The sequence below is a fragment of the Coregonus lavaretus genome, assembly GCF_964263955.1.
Source record: "Coregonus lavaretus genome assembly, chromosome: 22".
Taxonomy (NCBI): domain Eukaryota; kingdom Metazoa; phylum Chordata; class Actinopteri; order Salmoniformes; family Salmonidae; genus Coregonus; species Coregonus lavaretus.
In genome coordinates this window covers 38373380-38395707 of record NC_140009.1, presented here as the reverse complement: position 1 = coordinate 38395707, position 22328 = coordinate 38373380, and the positions used below count along the sequence as shown (strand labels likewise).

The following is a 22328-nucleotide window of genomic DNA, read 5'->3' as shown; positions in this document are numbered from 1 at the left end:
GTATATGAAAATGACATCCAATCTCCTGACAGAATTCCTGATAGAAACACAAAAAGGGAGACAGAGAGACAGAGAGGGAGGCTATTCATTTGTGAGGCGGGACAGATACAATTAAAACATTGATAGATTGAATCGTCAACAGGCAGATGCATTGCTACATCATGCTTTAGATTACGCTATAGTATAGAGAGAGAGAGAGAGAGACAGAGAGAGACAGAGAGAAAGAGAAAGGGACCTGGGTTCTCATTTCATCCCTACTTTTAACGAGGAACAAATCCATTCACATATCAATCTGTCCACATAGTTTAACACATTAAATGTATGATCCCACTGAATAACATGTATTTTTTGCATAGTGTAGCCTATTCAGGTACAGTAAAATAAACCACAGTCTGTTTTTAAAGACATGTTGCATCCTAACCAGGGTCATATTCATTAGGCACCAAACGGAATAAAACGGACTGAAACAGGGAGGGACTACCTGAACTTGCTATGTGCTTTGCAATAATAAATACAACCACAAATGGAAGAATGCAGCCTACAGCTATAACACCACTGTTTTAACCCTCCCGTTGTCCTAGGGTCAAAATGACCCGCCACTGTGTTGAACCAACTTTATTTAATTTTTATATTTTTGGGATCATTTGTGAGAAGGAGGCAGTGAGACGTTAAAGAAAGTATCACTGCCTCTTTCTCACAAATGATCCAAAAAATATAAAAATTAAATAAAGTTGGTTCAACACAGTGGGGGGTCATTTTGACCCTTGGACAACGGGAGGGTTAATTTAAACAATACAACATCACAATAATTATATTGACAGGCTGGGTTGTATACGACTCATTGATATCTCACTGTCATTCTCTGCACCGCCTTGCCAAGTCCAACCGACTCGATATCGGGGGATACACGTCTATTGCGGCAGTTTAAACTCCTCTGTCTTAAAATTTCCCCTCTCTAGTCACCTGGTGCGCCTCTTTTGTTTGTTTTGGGCGGCACTCGCGACCTTGTGTAATCGAAAGATATATAACAGCGAGCGAGTGTGTTGAGGTCACAAAGAGAGTCTGTAGTTGGTGCATCAGGAGCCTCTTCTGGAACAGCTGATGCTGACGTCAGTGTTTCTCAATCAGAGAAGCCCTCCTGGGCACATTTTTGATCTAGTCCAGCAATAACACGCCTGATCCAATGAATCAAGGTTGATGGTGATTTGACGCGTTGAATCGGATGTGGTAGTGCTGGGCTAGAACAAAAAATGCTGTAACCCATCAATTCATGTTACGATCTGGTTCCAGAAGACGATCTGTCTTTTCAAAAAGAAGCATGGAGAGGAAGCTGTTCTAAGGTTCTTGGAACACATGCTGAAGCTAGTATTGTGTGTGCAAGCTGGATACTGCTGTTGTGCTAGCCGTGGTGCTGAAATGCCCAATTAGGTCAGGCCTACTATAGTCCATCCAGGCTGTGAGTGTGTCTATACAATACTATAGCATAATGCAGCCTTAATGTTCCCTAAACAGTTTAGTGACCATTAGTGGGTGAAAGGGGTAAGTGTGACATAGCTTAGGTTAATCAATCATATGAAAGATAAGTGGTTGACTTATTACATGACCTATTTGCAAAATGGTGGTTGGGAGACCATAGATCACATGTATTCTTTCCCATGATAACCAAATTATGAAATGGTGTAAAAGCACAGTGAGAGATTTCACTTTTAGAGGTGGTTGCTAGTAGGCCACTCCATTCCCAAGGGGCCTGCGGGGAGGTTTCCCGAAGTTTCAGAGCGAGGGTCAATGAAGCATCCACTCTGCCTTCATCTTTCAGGATAAATTACAGGAGCTCTTTTTTGTTCTGTTCACTACACACGTCTCTTATCTCCTGAATATGATTACGTGACAGTTATGTCTGCTATGGAGTGTATTTTCTGTAAGCGATAGTGAAACACACCATGAGACATTTTCAGTTTGTGTTGGGTGTTATTTACTGTTTTAATAAATTCACAAAGTATAATTCACCTTTCTATACATTTTCGGGTCCAGCAACAGCATAGGAATACAACAATGTTGAACAACACACATGTGGGCCTAGCTCTGTTGTGTATTGCAAAGGATGCATCAGGTGTTTTGATCGTCACCTGATTGAAAACAGCGAGCGCTTTTCCCCCCACATGAAGTAGTGTTGCGTTGTTTGCCATAATGTTTCCGTTTTACAAACGTTGTATTGCACTTGATATAATACGTTGTTGCTGGATGAGTAATAACTTACACTCTTAGTTGCAGCTCTTACTCTCCAATTGGGAATGTTTTTTCTCTACAGTTACTAGTTTGCCACTCCTAATCTGTGATGGTGTCTGCACTATGCATTTTCAATTCACTTGACTTGAGAGACATAACTCTTTGTTATGTCGAAGTGTTCAAGTTGCCAAGAACCAGACCCTCAATGATACTTCAATGATAAGCTTTTGAAAGTTCGTATTTGTGCGACTTGGTCCAAGGAAAAAAAACATGACCTTAAATTGGATACCACCTATTTTCAGTAAATTGGATAAAATGTGCAGACAGTTCCGTGAAACAAACGCGTCGAATGCGACCAAAGGGGCAAGATGAGTTAGTTCATGCAATTTATAAATCATTTTTTTTCATGTTTTTGTTTTTGTTTGTTTTCATCCAATTCTATTTTAAAGTGCTGCTTCGACAAAATTTGTTTGGGAAACAGGCGAACCCTCAGATTGTCACAGAAGATGACTCATCATATGTTGCACTACTCCAAGTTGAGTCATACTTCAAAGGCAGTTTACACTGCTAACAGGCCAAGAGCTGTGGTCTATCTAGAGATATACATTATTATTTTATATAACTCTCCAAAACACATGCCTGCAGGTTAGCTTTGACCGCAACTGGTTTCTGATGGGACATTGGGCTGATACAGAGATCCAGGGCTGATTGGATCTCTGTATCAGCCCAAATTACCAGTCAGAATCCAGTTGCAGTCTAAGCTAATTATAGGTCAAACAGATAAAAGTAGAGACTGAGAGCTAGAAAATGGTATATCATATACTGCAGTTGAGGAATAATGGGAAAATAATTATGCTTCAAAAGTTGATAAACTTGTAACCCCACTTTTGAGAAAATGGCCCTTGAATGTTTTGGTACACCTACCCATTCATCATCATTCACACCCTCTTAAGCCTTAGCCCCACCCTTCTCTTTAAGGATTCACATGTGAGGCCATGTGCTAAACAGAGTGAGTAAGGTATTGTAGCAAACAACCAAATATTTCAAGACTAAAAGTGGTGAAAGTAGTAGCAAAAATACACTTTATCTAGTCCTTGGCCTACAGTGCATTCGGAAAGTATTCAGACCCATTTTCTTACGTTACAGCCTTATTCTAAAATTGATTCAATAGTTTTTTTCCCTCATCAATCTACACACAATACCCCATAATGACAAAGCAAAAACAGGTTTATATATAAAAAATTAAAATACAAAATATCACATTTACATAAGTATTCAGACCCTTTACTCAGTACTTTGTTGAAGCACCTTTGGCAGCGATTACAGCCTCGAGGCTTCTTGGTTATGATGCTACAACCTTGACACACCTATATTTGGGGAGCTTCTCCCATTTTTCTCTGCAGATCCTCTCAAGCTATGTCAGGTTGAATGGGGAGCGTTGCTGCACAGCTATTTTCAGGTCTCTCCAGAGATGTTAGATCAGGTTCAAGTCCGGGCTCTGGCTGGGCCACTGAAGGACATTCAGAGACTTGCTAAACAATTAACCTAATGGTGTTTGAAGACAACTGGGAACTTGGAAAAATACTAGGTCAAATCATGATGTCAGTGATGTTCAGGTCGGAAAGTATGGGCTCTAGAAAGATGCCAGAGTTCCCGAGTTGGATGGCTGTTCAAAACGATTTTTCCCAGTCGGAGCCCGTTTTCTTCTGAGTTCCCAGTTGTTTTGAATGCACTGAAGTCGGATGTCGGAGCTTTCCGAGTTCCCAGTTGTTCTGAACGCGGCATTAATCCCAACCCATACTACTAGCAATTCAAACTGATAGTCATAGCTATGAATCTGCAGGTAGCTAAAGCTAACCAACTAGGTTCAATGTTAGCTAGCTAGCTAACATTAGGCTATAACTAGCAATGCAAATGGATTTTTGAGACACAAATAATATTACTACACAGATCATACACGTAATGTTAGTTACCCATGTTATAGACAGAAGCATGCTCGTTCAAATGGCTCTCCTGTGAAGTAGTGACATGTGCCATACACCTAGTTTCCTGAAACTAATCACATATTTAAACGTGCTTTACCGGTTGTCTGTGCTGTTGGTCCTTTTAGTGGGAGGAAGTGCAGATAGGGTAACCACAGGAAAGTGTTGTTTACCCGACTTTTTGCGACGCCGGTAAGTTCTGTTGCCTGTATTTTCCATCTCCTGATGCACAATATGTAAACAATAGCCGAATGTAACCGAATGATTTCCAGCTGATTGCGTGGGACAATGTTTGGTCTGTGCTTCGGTTATACTCGGGCATTGTTAACATATTGTGCAAGTCGCGTGCAAAGTGCATCCGCACTGAAAATATAAACCGACATACAGACCAGCGTACTGAAAGTCGGGTTAATGACACTACTCTGTGTATATTTTGGCTCAGATTACCTCCTACACAAGGACAAAATCAGCGGACAACAGGTAAAGTACGTTCAAATGAAGTTTATTCAACAATCTGACAAAAAGTGAGCCTACATGTTCGCAGAGGCTATTCTGGCCCATGGTAGTACCAGGTTTTCTGTTCTTTTTACATTGTTGAGATTTGTGAAAGTGATATTTCAGATAAATAAATTTTATTTTGACTCATACATGGCAAGGGAATGGCTTAGCCACATAGGACAATGTTGCTGCTATATCTAGAGCGAATGCATGAGAACATGTCCTCAATTCCCCTTGTAGGATGAGATGTTAATGTGTGTGTGTCATAAGCTATTACATTTCATAATCTTTAAATGGCTGAAGCTCTGTCACTGACTGGCATGAACCAAGGCAGATCTCTGCCAGCAGAGACCACGTTTTTCCCCCACTTGTAACCACCCAAATTAAAATTGCATTGGACTGCTAGTTGAGGATTTAACGGAGGCGTTTTGAATACAAAACAACACTTCAATACTCAACTTGTCTTCTGTTTCTTAATTCTTACTAATAAGGACTGTGGGATTTATTATATAACAATGGAATAGGATTCCAACTCTGTCTCTATTTTTACAGTGGAAGGTGTGACATTACTGCAGTGTTTGCCTTGTCAGATTTAAGGCTTTGCACCCCCTCTTTCACCCTCCCACTTGATTTTGCAGTGCTTAAGTCATTTTATATGCACCTCTGCTAAAGACACACTAGTAGCTAATCATATCTTCGTACACCAATATCAGCAGGCCATTAAATTAGCCAAAATTGAGTGTTTGTATGTATTCAAACCGGACCCAGATTATACAGGTGGTCAGAATAGAGAGGGAGATCATTTTTCCCCTCAATGGAACGTAACTGGAGATTGAGGTCTCTCAAAGAACTTTCCCCTCAGCCGGGGAAAGCGAGTCTGTGTGCGCAGACTTGTGTGTGTGTCGTCATTTTGATTCCCTCTGGTAGCAGCACAGGAGATACTTTCAGGCATGAAAAATACTTTTTAATTGGTGCGAAGGAAAAACAAGACTTGTTACATCTTTATTAGGGTGCCTGGCTCATTCTCAGTGCGTTTCTCTCTCTCTGTGTCTCTCCCCCATTCTCTCTCTCTTTCTCGCCACACGTTAAGCAAATCCCCCCGACCTGGATTAGAGATTCCGAAGGATTTACGCTTTCCGACTGACACTGAGAGCCTTTTGAATTCTAGCTGAAGAAAGAAGGGAAAGGAAAGATAATGGCACAAGCGGAGTCTCAGTGCTCAAAGATGCAGGCGCACCTTGTTGTCTGAGATGGAGGGATATTGACGAGAAGAGAAGGGGAGCTGAGAGAAGAGAAGAAGAGAAGGTTGTTTGCTGTGGTGACTAGCTCCAGATTATTGACTAACTGTTGACATCATTTGGAGAGGAGGATTTTTTTTCTCTCGCTCTCACACTGAGAGAACTGCCTACTGAAAAGGCTAGATATGGAAGAATGCTTTGGAAAGGAGCCATCAGCAGATATTGTGATTGCTAACTCTCAGCAGTCTAACAAGGAAACAGTAGCTGTACACTAATCAGCTCTACCAAAGACAAGAGAAGCATCCTTCCAATTCGAAACAAAAACAATTCCCCCATTGACCGCTGTCAATCGTTAAGATGTCCATGTTGTGCTTGCATTGGCTTTGCCAGCCAGAGGGAAAACAGACCTAACTCTACCTGAGCGAACGTAGCCGGGGCATCCAATCTCGTTTTCGCAATTGAGAGAAGCAAACGGGGAACCGGTCGACGTGCACCCACAATTCTTTAGACATGAGCGAGTCAGTGATGACAAGTGGCCTCTTTCCCATGTCCTTTCCCGTGTCCTCTGCACTGATGCGGACCGCGGAGGCTGCCCAGGATCCATGCCTTACCACAGACCAGGCCCCCATCCACAGGGGCGAGAAGGTGAAAGAGAAGAAGAAAGAGGGGGAGAGTGTTGTGTGTAAGAGCCAGCAGCAGGCCTCCCTATCCTGCCTGGTGGAAGAGTTCTTCTGTATTGGCAGCAGAAATGTGTCCTTCTCCAAGTGGTGGCTGGGAGACATGGGTAAGGATGGATGGATGGATGGCATTTAGACTAGGTTAAAGATTGACCACTACAATAACTAGTGTTCTGGAGTACATTTGTTGTTGAAACGGAATGGGAACTTGGTCATGCATGTCTGTATTTATGTGCGTGCGTGTGTGTGTCTAGATTGTGGATGTGTTGTGGGAACATTACATTTGTTATGGAGCTCTGGTGAGACATGGTACTAGGTACTGTTCTACCAGACGACTGGAGTGGGTCAGTGGGACTGTGGTGGAACGACTTGTCCTATGACCTCATTATTGGTCTGCTGCTTTTTACATCAGTGACATAGACACATGCGCCACAGAAACACCTGTGTATAGGTGTGTATGTGTGTTTGTTGTACAGTGGGGAAAAAAAGTATTTAGTCAGCCACCAATTGTGCAAGTTCTCCCACTTAAAAAGATGAGAGAGGCCTGTAATTTTCATCATAGGTACACGTCAACTATGACAGACAAATTGAGGAAAAAAAATCCAGAAAATCACATTGTAGGATTTTTTATGAATTTATTTGCAAATTATGGTGGAAAATAAGTATTTGGTCACCTACAAAGAAGCAAGATTTCTGGCTCTCACAGACCTGTAACTTCTTCTTTAAGAGGGTCCTCTGTCCTCCACTCGTTACCTGTATTAATGGCACCTGTTTGAACTTGTTATCAGTATAAAAGACACCTGTCCACAACCTCAAACAGTCACACTCCAAACTCCACTATGGCCAAGACCAAAGAGCTGTCAAAGGACACCAGAAACAAAATTGTAGACCTGCACCAGGCTGGGAAGACTGAATCTGCAATAGGTAAGCAGCTTGGTTTGAAGAAATCAACTGTGGGAGCAATTATTAGGAAATGGAAGACATACAAGACCACTGATAATCTCCCTCGATCTGGGGCTCCATGCAAGATCTCACCCTGTGGGGTCAAAATGATCACAAGAACGGTGAGCAAAAATCCCAGAACCACACGGGGGGACCTAGTGAATGACCTGCAGAGAGCTGGGACCAAAGTAATAAAGCCTACCATCAGTAACACATTACGCCGCCAGGGACTCAAATCCTGCAGTGCTAGACGTGTCCCTCTGCTTAAGCCAGTACATGTCCAGGCCCGTCTGAAGTTTGCTAGAGTGCATCCAGAAGAGGATTGGGAAAATGTCATATGGTCAGATGAAACCAAAATAGAACTTTTTGGTAAAAACTCAACTCGTCGTGTTTGGAGGACAAAGAATGCTGAGTTGCATCCAAAGAACACCATACCTACTGTGAAGCATGGGGGTGAAAACATCATGCTTTGGGGCTGTTTTTCTGCAAAGGGACCAGGACGACTGATCCGTGTAAAGGAAAGAATGAATGGGGCCATGTATCGTGAGATTTTGAGTGAAAACCTCCTTCCATCAGCAAGGGCATTGAAGATGAAACGTGGCTGGGTCTTTCAGCATGACAATGATCCCAAACACACCGCCCGGGCAACGAAGGAGTGGCTTCGTAAGAAGCATTTCAAGGTCCTGGAGTGGCCTAGCCAGTCTCCAGATCTCAACCCCATAGAAAATCTTTGGAGGGAGTTGAAAGTCTGTGTTGCCCAGCGACAGCCCCAAAACATCACTGCTCTAGAGGAGATCTGCATGGAGGAATGGGCCAAAATACCAGCAACAGTGTGTTAAAACCTTGTGAAGACTTACAGAAAACGTTTGACCTGTGTCATTGCCAACAAAGGGTATATAACAAAGTATTGAGAAACTTTTGTTATTGACCAAATACTTATTTTCCACCATAATTTGCAAATAAATTCATTAAAAATCCTACAATGTGATTTTCTGGATTTTTTTTCTCTCATTTTGTCTGTCATAGTTGACGTGTACCTATGATGAAAATTACAGGCCTCTCTCATCTTTTTAAGTGGGAGAACTTGCACAATTGGTGGCTGACTAAATACTTTTTTTCCCCACTGTATGTGTGTGCACGCTTGTGTGGGTGTGTGACATATGGACTCCAGACAATCCCCTAAAGCTTAGCCTAGTGCTCTGACCGAGTGAGCGAAGGACAACGTGACTCCGCCCTTTTCGGCTCTCCTGGCCCACTTCTTCCACCCAGACTGCACTGGGGCGCCGGATGACCAGGTCACGCCATCACTGTGGTTACACCCGGCACTGCCGCCGCTTCTTTAACAGCATTAAGGTTGACACCAACTTACCTCTGCCTCATCTTCAGCTGCCTCCTGGCAGAAAATGTGTCCATCACCTGTCGTCTGGCTTCTATTTTAACCATGTAAATAGCCGTAAAGCCCTCACACGATGGGTAGAAGTCTGACGAGTGTAGTTACGAATCAAGGTCATGGGGTAATGTGTTTTACTATAATCATGTTGAGAGTCATCACAAACAATTAGGAGATGGACTGAGTTGGGAATTTTGTCTGGGTAATTGTTGACGGCCAATGTAATTACTTTGATTTGTTTTCAAGCGAGCATTTTTTTTGGTCTGATCCTTATCATTCATTACGTTTGTTGAATTCCAGTAGCTTGTACTCAAACAAACAAGCAAACCACTTTAGTGTGTTTCAATCAGACCTTTTTGGCCCAAAGTGATTTCTCCCTCTCAGAGATTTGATTGTTTTCCTTATTAGCTGACACCTTGTTACACACAAGTGATTCTGATGTTCTCTCGTAATTGCAATCAGTTACAGGAAAAGTAACATAAGTGTGAATTTAGGGTGACATTGTTGACATGCCCAGGGTAATACCATGATCATTTCTGTATTTATTTTCAGTAGCTCCCAAATGTAATTTTGTTGTTGGTCATATCTCCCATGACTGGCATCCGTATACAGTAGGCTAATCAAGCACAGTAATGACATACAAGACTGTATTTCTATTACTATTTTATCCTGCTGGACTGTCCTTCTTTTTTATTTACATCTCCCCATACTGTAAAACCCTGAGCATGTTTCCGTGGCAACGGCTCTGGACCCAATAGTAAAGAGTTAGTTTGAAGTGGCCAGTCTCTGGGCAGACATTGAGATTTCCCTCCGGCTGTTAGAAGAAGTCTTTGCTACAGTACTACTGCAGTATTTCTCTGCCATGCTGTGTCTGCCTGTTATCACTAAGAAGGAGTGTCTCACGCCATGCCCAACCTTTGTTCATTACACCATTCTCAGTCCTTTCCTGAGGGACAATTTTCTTAAGGGGTGCACATTTTTGTTCTACCAACCTGAATCATTGAGCCCTTGATCAGTGGAATCAGGTGTGTTGGTGCTGCGGGGCTAAAACAAAAACGTAGACCTACCTGTGTGATCCCAAGGGGAATTGATGGAGAAACACTGCATTACACACACACAGCTGAAACACTTTTTATTTTCCTTCTCTACTTTCTTCTTAGGACACATACCAGTTATTCTGTGCAGTGTAGTTATATTGTGAAGAGTTTCCTACAGATTACTTGAAGTTGAGTCTTCTTTACAATGAGTTTCTACCCCAGTTTGACGAGTTGGTCCCTAATTGCTCCATTAGCAGCAATTCAAACAGCTGCAACTTCCGAGAGAGGGCAAAGGTGAGAGAAGTCCCAAATGCACTAGACTGGTGCCTAATTGATTGTCCTTTGATTGGTCGGGCTTCATGGGCTGTGAGTAGCCTTGCAGTATTTATTTTTCCATTCTAGAATATCAGGGTTGGGGTCATCTAAATTCCAGTCAAATGTATTGAATACAATCGAATTGCATTCCTATGGAGAAATGTCATGTCCAAGTTAATGAACAGGAATTGAACTGAAGTGATCCCAACCCTGTAGAATGATGTGGTGTTCTGTACACTTTATAGTAGACTGTAGATGACCCAACAACCCATTAGTTCACACATTCCATCTCCCCCAGTTTAGACCGCAGATATCCATCATTTCATATCATAACTCTTTGAAGGCATCATCTCTCCCATTTACCTCCTTTTGTCTCCCCTTTCTTTCCCCTCCTTTTCCCCTCTTCTCTTTTTGTCTGCTGTTCCGCACAGTGCAATCAGCACGTGGCCCACTTTAAACAGAATTTCGTTAGACTAGATTAGATTAGATTTTGTCTCTTGTCATTGTGGTGAAATCATTTAGTCCCTCTGTAGGGGCCTGTCAACTTATAACCCCTCCCACACACACACACACACTGTCGAGTAGATTCCTGGAGTAGCTGTCTGTCCGTGTCATGGAATATGAAGAGCTAAGATGAAGGTATAAGGGATAGATGCAGTCAGTGATGTAGTGTTGCGCTTCTAGGGGGCTGTGATGGTTCTGTAGCAGATGTTGGTCTTCACCGGAGCTGAAGAGGCAGGCGGACAGTTTAGTTGTTGGCACTGTTTAGGGACGGGGGGATACAAAATAAATCATACAAATACTGAGCTACATTGTATGCCAAAATATACATATATTATTATATACTAATACAATTGCTCATAGAAATCGATTTTGTTTAACAAGTAATTCAAAAAGATAGGGGTCAAAATGATTGGATCCCTTGTTTTCAATACTCCAGCACCCTCCCCTTGCGAGGATAAGGACACTCTTCAATTCAAACCAAAGGTTTTCAATGGGGTTCAAGTCCAGATGTTGATTTTGTGGTCAATTAACCATTTCTTTGTGGACTTTGATGTGTGTTTCTTAGAAAAAAGGGTTCCAAAATGGTTATTCGGCTGTCCCCATAGGAGGACCCTTTTTGGTTCCAGGGAGAACCCCTTTTGGTTCCACGTAAAATTATTTTGGGTTCCATGTAGAACCCTCTGTGGAAAGGGTCCTACATGGAACCCAAAAGGGATCTACCTGGAACCAAAAATGGTTCTTCAAAGGGTTCTCCTATGGGGACAGCCGAAGAACGCTTTTAGATTCTAGATTCCACAATTCTTTCTAAGAGTGTACCTTTTTTGAGGAAAAAAAGTATTCATTGTTAAACAAAATTTATTTCTCTGAGCAATTGTATAAGATAATATAATTTCCCTTTTTCCTTTGCATACAATATAGCTCAGTATTTGAATTATTTATTTGATACAGTCATTTTTGCTCATCTTTATAAAGGGTGTCAATATTTTCGGACCCCACTGTAAATACATAAATAAAGTACTGTGTCTCTATGCCACAATAAATCTATGCCCAAGCCATAGAAATATAATTACTTGAATAGGCATTCCAATTCAAGTCAATGGGTGGGTGATGGGTGGTCTATTTAAATTGCTTAAACAGCCTGAGAATAATATGAACACAAATGAGATGGACTGTTTGCATAGCCCGGCGTGTTTTACTGATCTTGTTGTTGTTGGGCTGAGCATTGCTACAGTATGTCCAGGCCTATTTGGAACGAGCTAGATTACAGTTACAGTATGCATCGGCTCTATTTTCTCTGGTGGACAATATTTACAATGTATTATCCATGTACAGCGACTCCCTCAACACGTCTTTTCAAGGGAATGCAATGAATAAACATTAGAGACTGGGTTTTTCACTGGCAGCAGACAGACTGGGACAATACAGACACACAAGCATGCGTCAGAACACCTAGGGAGATTCTCATTTGGGCAAAAGACCGTCCTCTGTCCTCTCTCTGTCCTCCTCCTTGACCCGGAAACCGATAAGTGGTAGAGGGATCGAGGAAAGTGTCAAGTCGTTAGTAGGCGAACGGAAGGGTGTCCATCCCTCCTCAATTGCCACCTTTCATCGAGGATAGTCATGTGTATCCTACCAGAGTCCTTCACGGAAGAGTTTTGATATCTGTCAAACCCCCTGTTGTTTTGTCAGAGGGGAAAAGCATGCACACATTTAAAAACAATATGCTACTTATCCTTTCATCTATAAAATGTATTGCACAACTAGCTAAATACGTTTAAAAAATTGATATAACATTTTATACATTTATTTTGGGATTCCACCCCTGTAAACATCATTTTCCTGATGACGCGCGAGTGGAGAAGGAGAGTCTATTTTAACAATGAAAAGGCTTTGTCTCAATTAAATAAAATGATCTATGTGACATTGCTACACAGAATGATATACCATGACATTTGGCATTCGTACTGAAATAAAACAACAAACTTTTGAATGTAGTTTTTATGACATGCGCCCCATAAAAATACATACCGTATTGCCTAGACAAGTTTCACGCGTGTAGCTTGTTGTTGTTGGCACTACAGTCAGAGGCTCCATGTGTAGCCAGTTACACTGTACACATTCAAGGCTCTAATAAAAAATCGAACTGAAAGTAAAATGAACTTCCACAATTTATTTAAATACGTAGCCATATCATCTTCACATCATTGAAATCCCACTGATTCAAGCTATCTAACAGTATAAAACATCCCTGTTATCACATACACATGCCGTCTTGAATATCAATGTTAGCTAGCTTCGCTACTAAAAAGGAAGCTAGCCAACAACACCCAGAATTGCGAAATGCACACTATCCACTTAATTGCTGTAAAATCTGCATTATTCATCCAATCATGAAAATATTTGGTGGTGTTATGCCTGACACTTTATTGATCTAGTGGCTAAAGAGAAAGAATAGCAGAGTTTAAAATTAGTTTGGTTGTCTTTGGAGGAAACATTCATTTTTATATTTCCGTTATTTTTCTAAGTTTAAGTTATACATTATTTTGTGTGTAGGATGGACCTAGGAAAGTTGTGAAGGCTTACATTTAATCTTACATTTATGCTCTTTCAAATGATATACAGTGGGGGAAAAAAGTATTTAGTCAGCCACCAATTGTGCAAGTTCTCCCACTTAGAAAGATGAGAGAGGCCTGTAATTTTCATCATAGGTACACATCAACTACCCTTTGTTGGCAATGACACAGGTCAAACGTTTTCTGTAAGTCTTCACAAGGTTTTCACACACTGTTGCTGGTATTTTGGCCCATTCCTCCATGCAGATCTCCTCTAGAGCAGTGATGTTTTGGGGCTGTCGCTGGGCAACACGGACTTTCAACTCCCTCCAAAGATTTTCTATGGGGTTGAGATCTGGACACTGGCTAGGCCACTCCAGGACCTTTAAATGCTTCTTACGAAGCCACTCCTTCGTTGCCCGGGCGGTGTGTTTGGGATCATTGTCATGCTGAAAGACCCAGCCACGTTTCATCTTCAATGCCCTTGCTGATGGAAGGAGGTTTTCACTCAAAATCTCACGATACATGGCCCCATTCATTCTTTCCTTTACACGGATCAGTCGTCCTGGTCCCTTTGCAGAAAAACAGCCCCAAAGCATGATGTTTCCACCCCCAAGCTTCACAGTAGGTATGGTGTTCTTTGGATGCAACTCAGCATTCTTTGTCCTCCAAACACGACGAGTTGAGTTTTTACCAAAAAGTTATATTTTGGTTTCATCTGACCATATGACATTCTCCCAATCCTCTTCTGGATCATCCAAATGCACTCTAGCAAACTTCAGACGGGCCTGGACATGTACTGGCTTAAGCAGGGGGACACGTCTGGCACTGCAGGATTTGAGTCCCTGGCGGCGTAGTGTGTTACTGATGGTAGGCTTTGTTACTTTGGTCCCAGCTCTCTGCAGGTCATTCACTAGGTCCCCCCGTGTGGTTCTGGGATTTTTGCTCACCGTTCTTGTGATCATTTTGACCCCACGGGGTGAGATCTTGCGTGGAGCCCCAGATCGAGGGAGATTATCAGTGGTCTTGTATGTCTTCCATTTCCTAATTATTGCTCCCACAGTTTATTTATTCAAACCAAGCTGCTTACCTATTGCAGATTCAGTCTTCTCAGCCTGGTGCAGGTCTACAATTTTGTTTCTGGTGTCCTTTGACAGCTCTTTGGTCTTGGCCATAGTGGAGTTTGGAGTGTGACTGTTTGAGGTTGTGGACAGATGTCTTTTATACTGATAACAAGTTCAAACAGGTGCCATTAATACAGGTAATGAGTGGAGGACAGAGGAGCCTCTTAAAGAAGAAGTTACAGGTCTGTGAGAGCCAGAAATCTTGCTTGTTTGTAGGTGACCAAATACTTATTTTCCACCATAATTAAAATGCAAATCAATTTATAACATTTTTGACATGCGTTTTTCTGGATTGTTTTGTTGTTATTCTGTCTCTCACTGTTCAGATAAACCTACCGTTAAAATGATAGACTGATCATTTCTTTGACAATGGGCAAACGTACAAAATCAGCAGGGGATCAAATACTTTTTTCCCTCACTGTATATATATATATGTTTTAAACAGTGTTGAAAATCATACCGTCTGTATTTCGAAATACCCCGGTATACAGTATAAACGGTATATCGCCCAAGCCTACTTTACAGTCCAATCTATTGATCCCAATTGCCCCCGCCTACAGCAGTAGAGAAATAATTGGGCATATGACTAGTAGTCGTCAGAATAGTAGTCTAGTCTCTCGTTCAGCCTATTGTTGGCACATGAGGCTAACATTATAGTGCCACATTCTGTAGCCTAAATTATTAGCATCGTCGTAGCAGTAGCTGGTAGTATTGCACTTTAAGTAAGTAGCGGTCCGAGTTGGTCTCTGACATTCTGCATTATCCCCTGGTGGAAATTGACACAGGCAGTTTGGTGCTCGGGACTGCACTGAATTAACCAGGGCCTCGGAGCCCATTCTCACTATTGATCAATGAGAGCCCAGGGAAGCCAAATCAATGACAAATTAGAACAATCCCATCACTGGGATGTCTGTAATTCTTTAGCCTAACAAAGCAGGCGTAAAAGAAACACCTGAGCGGAGTTCCCACATCCGGTTTTCAGCGGAAAAGGAAGCTACAGTGAGGGAAAAAGTATTTGATCCCCTGCTGATTTTGTACGTTTGCCCACTGACAAAGACATGATCAGTCTATAATTTTAATGGTAGGTTTATTTGAACAGTGAGAGACAGAATAACAACAAAAAAATCCAGAAAAACGCATGTCAAAAATGTTATAAATTGATTTGCATTTTAATGAGGGAAATAAGTATTTGACCCCTCTATAAAACATGACAGTACTTGGTGGCAAAACCCTTGTTGGCAATCACAGAGGTCAGACGTTTCTTGTAGTTGGCCACCAGGTTTGCACACATCTCAGGAGGGATTTTGTCCCACTCCTCTTTGCAGATCTTCTCCAAGTCATTAAGGTTTCAAGGCTGACGTTTGGCAACTCGAACCTTCAGCTCCCACCACAGATTTTCTATGGGATTAAGGTCTGGAGACTGGCTAGGCCACTCCAGGACCTTAATGTGCTTCTTCTTGAGCCACTCCTTTGTTGCTTTGGCCGTGTGTTTTGGGTCATTGTCATGCTGGAATACCCATCCACGACCCATTTTCAGTGCCCTGGCTGAGGGAAGGAGGTTCTCACCCAAGATTTGACGGTACATGGCCCCGTCCATCGTCCCTTTGATGCGGTGAAGTTGTCCTGTCCCCTTAGCAGAAAAACACCCCCAAAGCATAATGTTTCCACCTCCATGTTTGACGGTGGGGATGGTGTTCTTGGGGTCATAGGCAGCATTCCCCCTCCTCCAAACACGGCGAGTTGAGTTGATGCCAAAGAGCTTCATTTTGGTCTCATCTGAACACAACACTTTCACCCAGTTCTCCTCTGAATCATTCAGATGTTCATTGGCAAACTTCAGACGGGCCTGTATATGTGCTTTCTTCAGGGGGACCTTGTGGGCGCTGCAGGATTTCAGTCCTTCACGGCGTAGTGTGTTACCAATTGTTTTCTTGGTGACTATGGTCCCAGCTGCCTTGAGATCATTGACAAGATCCTCCCGTGTAGTTCTGGGCTGATTCCTCACCGTTCTCATGATCATTGCAACTCCACGAGGTGAGATCTTGCATGGAGCCCCAGGCCGAGGGAGATTGACAGTTATTTTGTGTTTCTTTCATTTGCGAATAATCGCACCAGCTGTTGTCACCTTCTCACCAAGCTGCTTGGCGATGGTCTTGTAGCCCATTTCAGCCTTGTGTAGGTCTACAATCTTGTCCCTGACATCCTTGGAGAGCTATTTGGTCTTGGCCAGGGTGGAGAGTTTGGAATCTGATTGATTGCTTCTGTGGACAGGTGTCTTTTATACAGGTAACAAGCTGAGATTAGGAGCACTCCCTTTAAGAGTGTGCTCCTAATCTCAGCTCGTTACCTGTATAAAAGACACCTGGGAGCCAGAAATCTTTCTGATTGAGAGGGGGTCAAATACTTATTTCCCTCATTAAAATGCAAATCAATTTATAACATTTTTGACATCCGTTTTTCTAGATTGTTTTGTTGTTATTCTGTCTCTCACTGTTCAAATAAACCTACCATTAAACTTATAGACTGATCATTTGTTTGTCAGTGGGCAAACGTACAAAATCAGCAGGGGATCAAATACTTTTTTCCCTCACTGTAGGTTAAAGATGGCTGTATCCCTGAAAACCAGATGCATCCGGTTGTTGGCACCACACATAATGTTTATGGAGATGTTTATGATAATATCCATAATGGTATTATATTATATTATATTAGTCAAATATGATGTGACTAATTCATAGGATGTGATTGACACCTGACAGTTGAGAATCTGGCATTGGAGCCTTAGCCTAGGGCTGTGTAGGCCTACACAGTGGCACTGCACCAGCTAAATAGGGATGCCATTACCTGGGCTATCTGTGGAAGAGCTGTCAAATTGAAACCAAAATAATGACCTGAATGACCAAAATCATGCCCTGAATGTGGTAGCGATATTTTGGTGGCACTCTCTTTACATGGAGTGTCTGTTTTACCCATTTTCCTCTTGAAGTATGTTTGGTGTTGTGCGAGAAGTGGTCTCATCTCAGCACCGGTGTTCAACACTGTCTTCTGTACAAACCAAATGGATTCGGGTAGCTAACAATAGGTCCCATATTTGTATTTATTTATTCTATTCCACACGGTGTGAAGCAGGTGTCTGGTTAAGGGGATTTTTGAGAAGAAATTGCTTGGCTCTGCCCTCTCCCCCTCCATCTCCCATTCCCTCCCTCCCGCTGTCCGCCCCCCCCTCTTTCTCTCTATCTCTCTCTCTCGCCCCCTCCCTCTCTCCATGTCCCCTTCTCTCCCTCTCCCCCCTCTCCCTCTCCCCCGCTCTCTCCTTCCCTCTCTCTCCCTTTCCCCCTCTCCCTCTCTCCCCTTCTCTCCCTCTCCCCCCTCTCTCCCCCCTCTTTCTTTCTCTCTCTCTCTACCCTTCTCTCTCTCCCCCCTCTCCCCCTCTCCCCTTCTCTCTCTCCCCCCTTCTCTCCCTCTCCCCCCTCACTCTCTTCCCTTCTCATACTCTACCCTCTCTCCTCCTCTCACTCTCACCCCCCTCTCTCCCTCTCTCTCTCTTTCTCCCTCTTCCCTTCTCCCTCTCTCTCCCCCTCTCCCCTTCTCTCTCCCCCCTTTCTCTCCCCCTCTTCCTCCCTCTCCCTCCAAGTAAAACACAGGCGGATGTGAAAGCCAGATCCAATGCATTATGTGTGAGCGCAACCTTGTGTGTGTGAGTAAATGGTAAATAAATGTTTATCTGCCTTGAGCTCCAGACTGGAATGAATGATTTGGTGCTTGACAACAAACCTACTCTCACTCCAATGCAAATGCACATAGTCTCCCTCATTATCCCAGACAGACTATCACTTGAATAGACACACTCTCTCACTCTCACACTAACTCAACTATCTCTGTGTTTTTCTCTCCAGTGGAGAAATGCATGAGCTCCATGCAGACGGGGACCCAGATGGTGAAGCTGCGCGGCGGCTCCAAGGGACTGGTGCGCTACTTCTACCTGGACGAACACAAGTCCTGCATCCGCTGGCGGCCTTCTCGCAAGAACGAGAAGGCCAAGAGTGAGTAGTTTGACTATTTTACTTCATGACTGAATGATTGACTGACCTGCTTAGACCTGGAATTAACAGGAGTTAAGTCTTTGTAGCCACACGGTCTGTTTAATAACAAAGCCAAGATTGAGTCTCTTTTACTTTATGACTGACTCACTGATCCTCATCCAGTGTCTCACGTTTTGATTCCCTACTTCTGTATTAACCTGGATTTAACAGGCATTAAGGCCTAGATTCAATCAGATCAAGCGTTAACCCAGAGGTGTAACTGTGTTAGAGCTGTCAAATTGGTGAATGGCTGCTCGTGTGATCATTGTCACGAAGCCACACCCATCCCACTCGCTTTAGAAGTTCAGAATGAGAAAGGCTATATACAAATAATGACGCTCACATTCAAAATCAATAAACAAAATAGTAAGGATTTATATCAGCCTAATATAAGGGCGACAGGTAGCTTAGTGAGTAAGAGCGTTGTGCCAGTAACCGAAAGGTCGCTGGTTCTAATCCCCGAGCCGACTAGGTGAAAAATCTGTCGATGTGCCCTTAAGCAAGGCACTTAACCCTAATTGCTCCTGTAAGTCGCTCTGGATAAGAGCGTCTGCTAAATGACTAAGATGTAAATGTAACAGGGCTGCATGGGATTATTACACATCCAATGGAAATGTCCGCGATAGGTATAACGCTGGAAGCAACTTGCTGATTTGACAGCTCCAATGCAGTTACACCTCTGACACACCTCCGACATCGCCTAAATAAAAAAGATGAAACTGATATGTAGTTGTCGGTTATCACGGGTTAAGGCAGAACTGATTGAATCTAGACTTAAGTATTTATAGCTCCACGATTAGTTTCATAGTACATATTAGTACATACAGTGGGGAAAAAAAGTATTTAGTCAGCCACCAATTGTGCAAGTTCTCCCACTTAAAAAGATGAGAGAGGCCTGTAATTTTCATCATAGGTACACTTCAACTATGACAGACAAAATGAGAATTTTTTTTCCAGAAAATCACATTGTAGGATTTTTAATGAATTTATTTGCAAATTATGGTGGAAAATAAGTATTTGGTCAATAACAAAAGTTTCTCAATACTTTGTTATATACCCTTTGTTGGCAATGACACAGGTCAAACGTTTTCTGTAAGTCTTCACAAGGTTTTCACACACTGTTGCTGGTATTTTGGCCCATTCCTCCATGCAGATCTCCTCTAGAGCAGTGATGTTTTGGGGCTGTCGCTGGGCAACACGGACTTTCAACTCCCTCCAAAGATTTTCTATGGGGTTGAGATCTGGAGACTGGCTAGGCCACTCCAGGACCTTGAAATGCTTCTTACGAAGCCACTCCTTCGTTGCCCGGGCGGTGTGTTTGGGATCATTGTCATGCTGAAAGACCCAGCCACGTTTCATCTTCAATGCCCTTGCTGATGGAAGGAGGTTTTCACTAAAAATCTCACGATACATGGCCCCATTCATTCTTTCCTTTACACGGATCAGTCGTCCTGGTCCCTTTGCAGAAAAACAGCCCCAAAGCATGATGTTTCCACCCCCATGCTTCACAGTAGGTATGGTGTTCTTTGGATGCAACTCAGCATTCTTTGTCCTCCAAACACGACGAGTTGAGTTTTTACCAAAAAGTTATATTTTGGTTTCATTTGACCATATGACATTCTCCCAATCCTCTTCTGGATCATCCAAATGCACTCTAGCAAACTTCAGACGGGCCTGGACATGTACTGGCTTAAGCAGGGGGACACGTCTTGTACTGCAGGATTTGAGTCCCTAGCGGCGTAGTGTGTTACTGATGGTAGGCTTTGTTACTTTGGTCCCAGCTCTCTGCAGGTCATTCACTAGGTCCCCCGTGTGGTTCTGGGATTTTTGCTCACCGTTCTTGTGATCATTTTGACCCCAAGGGGTGAGATCTTGCATGGAGCCCCAGATCGAGGGATATTATCAGTGGTCTTGTATGTCTTCCATTACCTAATAATTGCTCCCACAGTTGATTTCTTCAAACCAAGCTGCTTACCTATTGCAGATTCAGTCTTCCCAGCCTGGTGCAGGTCTACAATTTTGTTTCTGGTGTCCTTTGACAGCTCTTTGGTCTTGGCCATAGTGGAGTTTGGAGTGTGACTGTTTGAGGTTGTGGACAGGTGTCTTTTATACTGATAACAAGTACAAACAGGTGCCATTAATACAGGTAACGAGTGGAGGACAGAGGAGCCTCTTAAAGAAGAAGTTACAGGTCTGTGAGAGCCAGAAATCTTGCTTGTTTGTAGGTGACCAAATACTTATTTTCCACCATAATTTGCAAATAAATTCATAAAAAATCCTACAATGTGATTTTCTGGATTTTTTTCCCTCAATTTGTCTGTCATAGTTGACGTGTACCTATGATGAAAATTACAGGCCTCTCTCATCTTTTTAAGTGTGAGAACTTGCACAATTGATGGCTGACTAAATACTTTTTTTCCCCACTGTATAACATGTTTGCGTGAATGTCCCTTTAGTCTGTCTTACATTGACAATCAGCACTTCCATCTCTCCCACTAAGCCTATTACCGTAGTCCCAAACAGCAGAGGAATCATTTAGGATTCACCTCGAAGTTGTTTGTGTAGAAACAAAATGGCCCCGTCTCACGGGGGGCACCAGGCTCAGTTTCCTGCCGCTCGCTTCGTAGCCTCTAGCCCAGCTCCACCACCGCCATGGGAGTTAATAAGCTTCTTAAGTAGCCTCAATTATTCATCGGCTTTAATCTGCCAGACCAGTGTCGCTTGATTCAACACATTGAGCCAGGAAAGGCGGAATGCAGGGACCTCCAGAGAAACGAATGGAGCAGGAAAGGAAATTAGAATAGGAACCCTGTAATCTTCCATTCTGTCACATGGGAATGGATTGTGAGATAGCCTGAGACTGTGTTCATTAGGGCATGCGACGAAAAACAAAATCAGCATTTCTTATTGGACAAGTCTATTATAATGAACACGACCCTGCCTTGCCGGGGCAGTTTTAGTGGTGGGGAGTTGAGATGGCTGGGTGAGAAAGGTTGTTGTTGTTTTCATGCAGCAACAACAATCATGTCAACACACAAAACAAAAAGACAGCAGGCCACATTACAGCACACTTCACCTACAGCAGCATATATATTTTGGTGGGAAAACGGTTCTTGAGAGGGCCACGATCACCCTCCCGGCCCCAGATAACTGTACACTTCTGCATTATTTATGAACAGGCCTTATTCAGGGACCCCTTCATGCTTTTTCCCCCTCTCCACCCGGGAGCACACAAGCACCATGCGTTGTTGTTATTCAGTGTGTCCGCTTCACCTTTGACATGTAGTCTTGTGTGTGTTGACGATCTCCAATCAAACTGGTTTCAAGTTTCCATTCAATGGGAGGCTTCTGTGTGACCTGAGATGCATTCTGTACCTGTGTGCGTGCATGTGTATAGAATTCTTCTTTATTTTTTCTTTCAATTTGAAAATGTGGAGTACTGTAGGTTTTTTTGATTGTGTAGAACACTCCTCTCTCAGTTACACTAATCCGCTGGTGGGTGTCTTCTTAATCCTCGGTAATCCAGCATAACGATGCTCTTTGTCTATTCTAAAATTAACATTTATGTTGGTCTGATGTGTATGAGGAAGTGAATCCAGGTGTAGCACTGGTAGTATTTGTAAAATTATTCATGCCAATTGTTGACAAGCATGCACCTGTTAGGAAATTAACTGTGAGAACTGTTAAAGCCCTTTGGATAGATGATGAATTGAAAAATTGTACGGTGCAAAGAAATGATGCAAAAGAGGTGACAAACAAGT

At 42.8% G+C, this 22328-nt stretch overlaps 1 protein-coding gene across 1 annotated transcript in view; it reads left to right on the top strand.

Annotated features, from left to right (window-relative positions):
* Nucleotides 1-4616: 4616 nt before the first annotated feature.
* Nucleotides 4617-22328, top strand: part of LOC311149867 (1-phosphatidylinositol 4,5-bisphosphate phosphodiesterase eta-2-like) — an 87956-nt gene continuing 70244 nt past the window's right edge. The window contains exons 1-2 of the mRNA XM_084187107.1: nucleotides 4617-4688; nucleotides 18382-18528. Coding sequence (XP_084043233.1) covers nucleotides 18393-18528 — 136 coding nt within the window. The 5' untranslated portion in view covers nucleotides 4617-4688; nucleotides 18382-18392. The remainder of the gene's footprint in view (nucleotides 4689-18381; nucleotides 18529-22328) is intronic.